The 12,001-nt window shown below is 39.8% G+C and overlaps 1 protein-coding gene across 2 annotated transcripts in view; it reads left to right on the top strand.

Annotated features, from left to right (window-relative positions):
• Window positions 1–12,001, top strand: part of ascc3 (activating signal cointegrator 1 complex subunit 3) — a 121,076-nt gene that overhangs the window by 13,109 nt on the left and 95,966 nt on the right. For both annotated transcript variants that reach the window (XM_053432395.1, XM_053432394.1), the window contains exon 5: window positions 2,339–2,456. In XM_053432395.1, the coding sequence (XP_053288370.1) occupies window positions 2,339–2,456 (118 nt within the window). The remainder of the gene's footprint in view (window positions 1–2,338; window positions 2,457–12,001) is intronic.

The following is a 12,001-nucleotide window of genomic DNA, read 5'->3' as shown; positions in this document are numbered from 1 at the left end:
CGCCCCCACACACACATTTCATCATGTGCTTCGCCACAGAGGCAGAATTGGACTTCAGCCAGTTACAGTTGGTTCCAATGTTCCTCACGTAGTTGACATTTGGAAGTGAACTCTCCCACTGACATCTTTAGATGTAGAAGGACCTGTGTGTGTATGCGTGAGTGCACCTGCAGACTCTCTATGCATCTACCTCCCTGTTACTCCAAAGTCAACACTAAAGTTTAAAGGCTCTACACACTGTGCCATTAAACCGACAAATGGAGGGAACCTGCTCTTTATTATTTCTCATTTGTAACCCTGATTGCTGACATTTTGTGGCAGTTGCTTAGCACCAGAATCCTGATGGTATAGTTTGGTTGCAGTTTTGTAATACAATGGCAGCTCTCGTGGTTCTGATTAGGAGCCTATTGGAGCAGGAATCCCTTCACTAAGCTACCACAATCAGATCTTAGTTCACACCGTAGTTACCTGATGTGCTGACGAAAGACAACTCAAGGACAAAAGGTGGTCCTGTGCACACTGCTAATAAGTGCTTTGAAAAGGTATGTTTCAACAATGAACTGTTCGCTGACATCAGACTAGTGTAGCTATTAAAGCCTGCAATGATTTTAAACCACTATGCTCAAGTTGAACCATTTAATATATTCACTGACTCCGAGTTCACACGTGTGTTTTATTAAGACTGCCAACTTTAGCAAAATAACAATCAAAAACAAGTACTGGAGCTCGTTCAAACCCTGTTCTGCATTGAAGGTATCTTTGAACCATCATCATAAACATTAAATCTACCTTCCCTTAACAGTCACTGATTTGATCTGTGTCAACAACATTCAGTTCAGACAATACTAATATATTGTATCACTCCATGAAGAAGGTCAAGGACTCTACCTCGTATTTAAAATAAGACGATTACCTTGCGGAGATGCTCCACAGTTCATCGCAGTGTCTCATGAAAAGCCGACTAAGGTTTCTGCCCAGACATTCGGATTTAACAGTAGTCAGCTGTTTGATCAGCAGCTTGTACCTGAAGACCTCTTAGTGAGGGAAGAAGAAGCCCATTATTAATAATTAACGCACTGTTTGAAAAGGTTATTCATATATATGTGTATACTGTCAGAATGTGGTTTCTTAAGTACTTATAGTCTTCCAGGTCAATGTGCAGTATTTTTACACCTGAAACAAAATATGTTCATGCCAAATAGTTCTGTTCATAAACTAAGGCCAAAAAATGCTGGAAGGAAATCAGTTTTTAGTCTGAATATTTTGTAGCACTCTTTGTGTGGCTCTGTTTATTAGCATATCATGAATCTAACAGCGCAGAATTACTGACTGAATATATTCCCAAATTGGAGTTCACGTTGAATTGGTCTCAGAGGTGCAGTCCTCCCTATGTTTGACACACGTCCAATAATGAGTTGGTTCAAATTCGCCGGAGAAAAAGCTGAATCTATTATCAGCGATAAAGGAGCAGAGAACAGATACACTTCCAGAGATTTCACACAGCTGCTGCTCCACAATGAGACTGAACAGGATCGATCTGAAGGAGAAACTCTGCCTCTCAAACACAACAGAACTCACATTTAATAGTCAACTCCAGGGACAGAATTCATGAGAGTAAAATAATATACATGTATTGCTTTGAGTAGGAGCAGGTGTACCCCCCACCACCACCTCCCACTCACCCCTACATCACCCACAACTCTAATAAAACAGTGACGTTCGCACAAACCGACAGAAATTTAGAAACCATATAAACAAGGCCTCAGAGGGAAACAAAGATAACCCCAACAAAGAAGATGGCTGACCTGACATCAAAGTACCTCTGTTGTTTTAGTTCCCCACTGTGCTGACTGGTGCCTTCCCAAGGGAGGTCAGACTGAAAGAGCAAGCCATACCTGCATGCTGAAACCAATCCTGAAAGGGCGAAAATACAGCATTGTTTCACAGGCCTTCGTGTCTTCAGCTTTCCGATTAGAAACCACAAACTTTATCATCTTTTCTATTCTGTCTCTCTGTGATATTGATGAATGACTGTGCAGCCCTGTCTCTGCTATGCTTTTATTTGTTTGCGGCTGCCGTTCACAGGAATTCTTGCTGTTGTTTTTCCATCACTTGCTAAGTGCCAGGTGGCTATATTTGGGAGGCTAAGTGGCAGAGCATATTCTGTACCAGGCGGATGGTAATTACCAGGTGCTCAGCCTTGGCAGTGGCAGCGTATTTGCGTGTGTTGGTGAGCCATAGGATGTGGAATGCATGTTTGAATGATTGTGCCGTGGTATGTAGATGCTGGAGATGACTGCATTGACTTATGGTCGCCCCTTCCTCTCTCCCACTCCAGCTGTTCGAGCTGCTGGGACCAGATGGGCTGGAGATGATCTCCACCCTCCTCCAGCGAAGGCTGGCCATCGTGGACTCCCTCCTCACTATCCCAGCCGATAGGATTGGCTTCCCACCAGGTGAGATGGAACCATAGCAACCATGTCATCTCCGTGGTAACACAAACTCCACTCCTATCAACTACACGAAATGGTCATGATTACCAGATATTAATTTACAGTCTAGACCACAAGTATTTGGAAAATTGAACATTTGATTGTTGTTCAGTCAATGTGCATAAGTAAAAACAATGTGAAATAAAATAATGGACACAACTCTCAGCTTTAATTTGGTGGACGATTCATTTAAAGATCTGTGTGTGTGTGTCAGAGAGAGAGAGAGCGAGAGAGAGCGCTTTAAACACATAGTGCCCAAATCTGAATTGTGCCAATGTAATTGGACACTTCACTGCTCCTGAGCATCTGTGTGTCATTTAAACATTAATTATGCACAAAGAGCTCAGATCTGACCTGAGAGTTATACAAAATAGTTATACACAGGAAAAAAGTGGTAGGCCAAGGGGTGGCAGTCTTGTGGAGAGTGCAAACCTATTCTTGATAATGCTCCCCAGGATGTTGGTGTACATGTTTCTTTCTTAATGACAAAAACAAGGATTCACCACATAATGCAAATTTGTTGTCAGCATTAAAAACAGAAATGTCAGGTTACAGTTATAAAGAGCACACAAAAAGAAACCAATTAATTCCAGAACAAAGTTGAATAGACTGATGAGACAAATATCAACCTCTGTCAGGATGAAACAGGAAAGTGTAGAGAGAAAGGAACAGCTCATGACCCAAAGCCACCACTTCATCCTTCAAATGTGTTTTTTATAGTTGCCTGGGTCTACAGTGTAGGGCTGCCAATGGAACTGGCACACTGACTTGATTCATGTATGCAGGAGCATTCTGAGCTCAGGTTGAGCCAACACATCAAAACTAACGGGACGGCATTTTATCATCCATTGGGACAAACGGCTTCTATCCATATGGATAAAGCATCTCATGTTTTCAGAATGAAGAGCTAGAATTTGCGACTGTGGTTTGCCTGATCCGAGTCCGATTGAGCTGAAGTGCACACAGTAACAATAAGGCTACAGGCAGAGAACCAATAACAAACAGCAGCTGGGGTACACTGCAGTGAAGCTGTATCAGAGAATCACCTGGAATGATACTGGTGATACCTGTGTGCAGGAGTCATGGACGTAAGGATTTTTCACAAAACTCAAAACCTAAACAAAGCTTTGTCCTCCAAACTAATTAAAGCTGAAATTTAGATCTGTCATGTATTATCCATTATATTATTTCAGATTGTGTTACTGTTCAAATACTGTCCAGACTGCACATAAACAAATGAATAGTGCTGATACACTGAGTGATGCTTTACACTGAAAGATGAACCTTTGATTCATCAGTCAACCACACCATCGTGTTTCCCTGTCATGTTGTGGAACGTCAAGGTGCTCTTCCGCAAACTGAAGATGGACAGCAGTGGCTTCCTCTGTGCTCTTGCTTCTGACAACATGCTTCATGCAACCGTGCACCATGAATTGTGTGCGGTGGACTCATGAAGAGAGATGTTTACCAGCTCCAATTATAATTTCAATGCTTTTTCTGCCACTCCGGGCTTCTTTTGATCTCACTGAGCATTTTGCATCATGCTTTTGGAGTCAGAACTCAGAAATAAATAGCTTCCATTTATAGACACTTGGTCTAAATGTGGACTGATGAATATCTAAACTCTTTGAGATGACTTCGTAGATGACCCCTCCCAGCTTTATGCAAATCAGCGTTTTTTTTTTTTTTTTAAGAAGACTTGGTCAGATTAGCAGACGTGAATACTGAATACAGATACTGGCCATTGTGCATTGTGAAAATATTCATTTTTATATAATTTCGGACCAATATGATGACAATATTATATTGTTATTACAATATTAATATAAACACTTAAAATAGTTTTTAATATTAATGTTTCTCAAAGCACACTCAGACATTAGCAATAGGCGTATGTCTTGGAAGTATCCATTACATGCTTGTGAGTGATTTATTTTTCTGTGCATCAAATAAATAATACCGGTTAAATTATATTGTAATTTCTTTAATTGGTATTTTACCACCTGACAACGTAGCAGCTCTAGGATGTTTAAGTTCCTGTTCCGGTTTGACTTCTTGTACGATGCTCAGCACAGTGGCCATAAGTCAGCTGACTCGTCAATACGCAAGCCTTTAATTACACTTGGACAAGACAGACATGACATTTTTTCCGTTTTCTGTCAAGAAGGCACATTGCTTAATTTTGCAAGGTTGGATCAAACTCATAGTGCGGATGTGCAACAATTTACACCATGTGTCCTGCTGTACTATAAATCCTGTTTAAATTCCCCTTAGGCATCTTTACGTCTGTCCACTGCATTTTCCTATTAAAGACTCGCTATTCTCCCTTCAGAAGACATGTCTGACAGAAAGCAGAAAACCTTTGGTGTAAATTGGAATACAGATATTTTGATAAATTAACATTTAGAGATGCTTTCTATTTAATACACCCCGGCTGCCCATCACTGTCAGTATGCTGTAGTAGCCGTGTAACGCTCATGTTTTCTACATGCTACTGAAATGTCTCAATCCACTGAAAGGCTATTACCTAAAGATTGGCCCTTTACCTCAACCCACTTCTTCATATTTCTTTCACGTCCTTTATGCCATCTACCTGGAGCGATGAAGACCAGACTAATGCTTCCCTTGTGGGCAGGCTCTCTATTTCGGTTCCTGCTTTAAGACCTCTCATGAATAAGAGAAATAATCGAATACCACGCCATACTAATAGAGAAAAAGGCTGACATGTGCATGGTGTTGCTAAGGCCAAATAAGCTCAGGCTCTTGTGTGGAATAGGTTTACACTGGCTTTTGCTGTAGTTAATCTGGCACTCGGGGTGGCTTAAAGCTAAATTCATTGATTTTATATGAGATTGTACTTTAGGAGGCTTGATAGTGAGTTGAACTAAAGCAGCCCTCCTAGCACCGGCCTGCTATTTTTTATTTATTTCACATGTCGTCTTCCTTCCTGAGCCAGCATTTTGTCTCGACCTCCTGTTTCCTCTGTCCTGAGGAGTGTGACTCCTCTTCTTGTTTTTCGCCTCCTTAGTGTGCAGAGTGAAGCAATAAGTGGGGGAATATATTGCTGGAAAGATAAGGTTGGATAATTTATCCTTGCCGGAGCTTTTCTCTGATCCATATGCAAGGTAGGCATCAAGAAGCGGCTGAAGATTAGAGGAGAGAGCTCCTGCTTTGTCAGAATAATCCCAGCAACTATTTAAAGTCACACAGACTCATCCTGCAGAGTTTTTTGAGTCATTTGAAATTCACAGGTCCTAAATATAGATTTTAAAACAGGGTTTGTGAAAATACATGTGCTGATTAGTACAGGCAAAGTAGCCATTCGTTTATGGGATTAAATCACTGAAGTATGCATTATTTATAATATTAGACAGTGAAATAATTAGTGGAGCCAGAGGTGTTGGTGTTACGTCAGCTCTAACAAAACGACCAGTCATGCTGTGATTAATCAGATTTATTAAATCAGTAATTCATTTATTTGTTGACCACCAGTACAGGTACCAAAATATATGGGTTCCAAATAGGGCTGCATATATATCGATATATACGTATAGCAAAAGAAGGGTTAAACTGCGCTGAATGGTTTTTCATGTGCCATGTATTCACGCTCTGTAAAGATCAATTGGTCAATGAATCATTGTCGGAAAAATAGTTTAAGAAAAGAATAGAGAGAGAACCGACAACTGCAAAGCGGCTCCGTCAAATCTCGCTCTGCCTCCTCCGGCTAAATTCTACTGTGGAAACCTCTAGTGATCAAATTCATCACTATGTGCGAGTGATTATATAAAATAATTGTGTAGCTTATTTACGATAGTCCCAGAAAATGAGGGGAAAATAACAGCACTGCCTGTCTCTCGCTCTGTTTCATCAGAGCAGCGCATTCACCAGCCGCCCTGCTCCCTCTTCCCCTCCCTCGCTCTCACACAAACGCACAAACTTAGTAAATGTATGGTGAGCTAGAGGAGATGTCGGGGCGCGCTCGGTTTGATTTGATGCAAACTGTAAATAAATACCTTTTCATGGTCAAAAGTTATATGAAAAGACCCCAGTTTAACACTGAGTGGATTTAGTGGATTGTGCATTGGCTCCCCGGTGTCTGCCCCAGACCTGGTGGTGCTGCGGCCGGGCTGTGCGCCTTCTCCCTCAGTTTGTGGAGCTGTCCATGGTACCTGTGTCCATAGCCAGGGACCGTTTATGGTTATTTATCGCAAGTCATATCGTCATCGCGATATTCAACAACGTTGTCGCATGTCGCATTTGTTCCTAATATCCTGCAGCCCTAGTTAGAAATGGCAGACAAATCACTATTATATTCTTAAACTCTCCAATAACTGATAGGCCCATTAGTTTAAACACTTTCAGAGTCCTTCCTTTCTTTTTAATGACGATGAGCAGTCTCATCATCTAGTCTGCTGGCTTTTATGGCTGCCTTCTGTTGACAGGGTTATATGCATGACTCAAGTAATTGACCTCCTGAAGTTAAATGCTGCCGTTTTTCACTCTTGTCATATAACTCAGTGGCAGGCTGTATCCCAGGGCTGTTAATACAAAGCAGTACTGTTGGACAGGGTGAAGTTATTCTTTAAGTCTTGAATAGTTGAGTGCACCACCTTCTTGCTGAAAGCATGGAAGCTGTACAATAAGCTTTCTTGAATATACAACACCAATGACTAAAATGTTTGTGTGACTATTGCTGCTTTTAGACCTGCACTGAATAAACTCCTGTAATTATCGGAAGGGGCTGACTGTGAGAACACAAATTCCTCAGTCAGGGGCTGTGGACATTCTTTTCACTCAAAGTTTTTCTTGCTAGACCGCTAAAAAATCTGGATAATGTCCAAATGAGCCTGCGTGAAAATACAAAGTGGAGATTATCCGAAGGATTTACAGGATCCTTGCCAGTGTGCACGCTAACTATGTTTCTAACATTCGACAGATGCAAAACTGAAAAAAAAAAATATACCATAAAGAATACAAATATCTCACGATGGAAAAAGAAGAGCCATAAACATTAAAGACCACAAATGACTTCCTGAAAGTTGCGTCCTTTATGCTTGAAAACTCCAGATTGGTCTGTTGTTGTAAACACGTCTGACCAAAGAATCTCCTGCTGCATTCTTCATATTTGAACGGCAAACTCCAGATAATGTCCAGACCTCTGTGTGGCAATTCTCTGAAAGTCAATCCTAAGAACGACTCATGTGTTTTCTATGTTACAGACCAACTTTACACAGATGCTTTTTCATTCTAATACAGTGTTTTTGAGGAATTATCTGCATTTAGTTTTAAGTTTTTCTTGTCGATTACCTGAGTTTGTATAGTCTTTTTAGGTTTAGATATCCTCTCCATCTTACATCATACTATAATACTCTGCTTTTTGGCAATGTGAGATAACTCATATGTGGGTGTCACCAAAAAAATCAGTAAGCGTTTCTGGGCTGATGTCCAATTTCAGCTGCTGGATGTTAGAAGAGAAATTACAGTTCAGACCGTCATGTGCTTCTGAATACACAGGGACTGGATTTAAATCTGATCTCCCTCATTACCTTAATGTTCTAACCTGGCAAGATGACAGGTTTGATCGACTCAACACAACTGTACAAATGCATGTGTGTATTTAAAATACTCACTTTTATGTGAATAATGTTTTTTGTATATATATTTTCCCCCAAAGAAAACAAGGTTTAGCTTTGGTCACACCCATAACTAAACCTGATTTTATTCCCATTGTGAAGAAGTTTTGATCAGTGTTGAAAATTTCACTTGCCAGACAGTGTATGAGATTAGTGTTGCCTTGACAACTGAGGGTGAAGTCAGAGGGGGTTAAAAAAGGCTGATTAAATTTCCCACTATTTGCATGCCATCAGGAAGAGTGGGATTTAGTGGGAATGCCTGTCTCTTGCTGATTAGCTTTTAAATTGCAGTTAGCAGCTTGGCACTCGCATGTTGATCAAAGTGGCTCCTCTTCACATTTATATGGATGATAGAGGCAGTGCTAAATGGAATGATGCTAAAAAGAGACACAGACCAAATGTTTTCATCTGCTGCTCGACAATTCAGGAGATCTTTGAATTGAAAATCTATTCTAATATAATGTATATAGTTTTTCTTAAGCGTCTGTCATCTGTACGTTATAATCTTTACAAGTAGTGCACTGCCCGTCCAGTCCGATGGAGTTGTCCGTGACATCATCATGGGGTTATGTCTCATTTCTGCCACAGTAAGCGATGAAGTGCAGTTTACAGTTTAAAATAAATGAACCCTGTACCGTGCATCCAAAAACAAACAATCCAGCCAAGTTTGATAAAAACTAATATTAGGTGTTAGGAATATATAGGTAATGTTTCCATGCACACTTTCCACCTAACAACTTTACAACTTTACTTTCATTGTAAAAGTACCTCAACTTCAACATAACTTCTGTTTGTTTACTTAACTTTACTCTTGCATGTCTGGTGTTAGGAAATCCATTGTTAAAGTCCATATCACTTCTCTAATGCCGCAAGGAGACAGACTGGGAGGTGAAGCCCTGTGGGGCGCTGACAGCTCCACCCTGAAAGAAATCGCCTCCTATTGAGTGTCTGTGTTTGTGTGTGCAAGTGCCTTTGAATGGCTCATTAGGCATATTCCTTTTTCTGTTCAAGTGCAGTACAGTTGGAAACGTAACCTGAATCAGTTTCGTAGTCTTGATGGCCAATGGTTCTGTCATGCATTCAACAAGAGGATGCCACGTTTCTCTGACCAGCATTTAGACCATTTTCCTGATCGTGATGATTGGAGCCTTTTCTCTGCTTCTCAAATAAAAGGTCCGCTCACAGTTGAGAGTCTGACAAGCAATACAGAGAAGAACTCAGTGGATGCAGGAGGTGTTGCATCATCCTCAATGCTCAGCACACATGACAATAATGCGCTCAGTTAAAAGAGTACCACACTTTGTGAATTTATGGATTTGTTATTCTTTAAACAATTACATTTTCTCCACATCTGTATGAATTGTGTTTGAAAATAATACAAATGTAAATTATTAAACCACCGTATGAGCAGACGGACAGAGATATTTCAGTATTATTTGATTTTTCTTTGTCATACAGCTGATTGAAGGCTAAATATGCGTATTTGTGCATTTGTACACTTTATAGTCATAGTGGAATTTCCTCATCCTACAGAAAGTATGTGTGTCACTGTGCTGAATATTCACAGTGCTTATGGTAAATAGCTACACAGGGAGACCACCAACAAGGCCATATGGCACATCCCAAAAACATCAAACAGCCGATATATAGATATAATGGCTGTTAAATGTTGTGACCTTTCAAAGTATAAGGGAAATAGATGATGATTGAGTTTTGTGTTAATGGAAGTGTGAAGTTGATTTTGGCTATAGTGCCTCGTCCACAGCATTAATATGAAGACAATTAATAACCATCGTTATGGTAAAATAATCAATGCATGAGAAAAAAAAGTCAGATTTAAATCTGACTTCTTTTTTCTCATGCATTGATAATTTTTTCTTATGTCATTGATTGGCCATTTATAAACCAACAATTGAAATGGTCACTTTAGTTCAAATTTAGGGTTCATGTATTTAAAATGAATAAAACACTTAATTGAGTTTTAGTGATCAGAGCGATAGTTGTCAATTTCTTAGATGGACTGGACTGATGTCAAATGATTTCTGTGATTCATTGAGTTGCACAAAAGCTTGACACAGAATCGTTTCTATATAAATGCAGTTTAAATAATTCACTCGTAGTATTCAAGTAGACCACTTACTGTGTTCATTTCGATTCTTATCCAAGCATTAATGTGGGCTGAAGTGATCCTGAATGGTGACATGCTCGACTAATGAGTAAATAAATCTGAGTGAGCGAGTGAGACCTACAGACAGATGCACACACACACTCAAGGTGATGGTCCTATTAACTCAGGGGTGAGGAACCTTGTTTCAAATCAATCAAAAGGCCATTTCAATATTTATGACACCCTTTGTCGGCCATACTGAATTATTGAACACATATATCATGTTTTGTACTTGTTTTGTACTTGTTGGTTGTTGTAACTATTGCTTGCAGTTTTCATCTTTGCTGGTGTTTATTGTTTGTTCATATTTTACTTTTTCTCGAGCTTTGTGATTTATAATCTGTAGAGGTGCTACATAAATGATGTTAACCTAATTATTTTACTTATGATGAGTCTTTTCTTCTATCAAATTCAGCAGTGATCACAAACAACAAAAAACTAGTTTAGCTTAGTTTGTGTGTCTTACATTTCATAATAGGCCCTGATGCTAGAAATGTAGGATCTTGTGGTTAAGGCGGTTCCATAGTTAAAGACTCCGCTATATGTTGACTTTGAGGAATACTTTTTTGAAAATTTGACAATTAAAAAAAAAATTGGGTTGAAAAAGGATTTTGCCTGTTTACAAGATGATTTCAAGCTATCTTGACAATGCTCTTCAGTGATTGTGGAACCGTTTTCGTCTGTGGAAATATGGATCCTGGTTATTTGGAGCCGGTTGCAGTTTGAGACACATAACAAGGCGTAATGGGTCCCAGAGAGAGGGAAAGTACAGGAACGGGAATTGTTTAGACATAAGGATTGCTGTATAGAGGGTGACAGAGTTAAAGGGTTGGGAGTTGGAGAGGTAATGGGTGGGAGGCTAAGAGTAACATGAAGGGAGGGGGAGAATGAAAGGGAGGCTGTTGAGGCAGGTTTAGCTGCAAGGCGAGATAAAGAAGAAATCATTCAGTCAATCAGCCCGAGCCGTGGTACAATCATCAGATCTCATCTGTTTTCAAGAGCAATTCTGCCTTTTATTGAGCTGTTGTGCCTCAAACAGGGAGACCGCAATAGGGAACATTAACCCCTGCACTGCCACGTGCACCTGACATCGGGGGGCTATCAAGATGACCGCAGATGTATGAATCAGTTTTTACTAACGCTGTCTGTCCTCGTGTTGTCTCAATGTCATCAGAACTGTTCCTCCAGAGATAAAAGCTGCTCACTTCAGAGGCTGAGGATGTTTAAGTTAAATCATCTATACTCAGTTACCTTAAAGAGGTGTCACAGGGAAAACAAAGAGATGAGTGTTAAATTAGTAATTCATCATTATTTTGCCTGAATTATTCATAAACTACTTATTTACTTCTTGTGAATCTATTATTCCTGCACGTTAACAGAGAAAAAAAGGAAGTTACATGATTCTCACTCACATTAGCACAGCTGACATTTGTACTTACGTGGTTATGAATGTCAGATTGTGAATTTTTTGGAATGTTACAGAAACAGTCGCCCACACAAACCCTCGTCCAGTGTCAGATAGTTGTGAGTGTTTCTGATGTTGTCTGATAAGCAGTTCAGATTGAACATTTATGTTAAATACCGTTTTTTTTGCTTTAATGCTCGATTGTATGTCATAACTTTACTCATATGCTTGTCACTTGCATATTGTTACAGCACACTCTATTATACACAGGACATCCTTTGTCATTGTAGTAATTTGAAGTCAG

This window comes from Pleuronectes platessa, chromosome 10 (genome assembly GCF_947347685.1).
Source record: "Pleuronectes platessa chromosome 10, fPlePla1.1, whole genome shotgun sequence".
Lineage (NCBI taxonomy): Eukaryota > Metazoa > Chordata > Actinopteri > Pleuronectiformes > Pleuronectidae > Pleuronectes > Pleuronectes platessa.
This window is presented reverse-complemented; position numbering and strand designations above follow the sequence as displayed.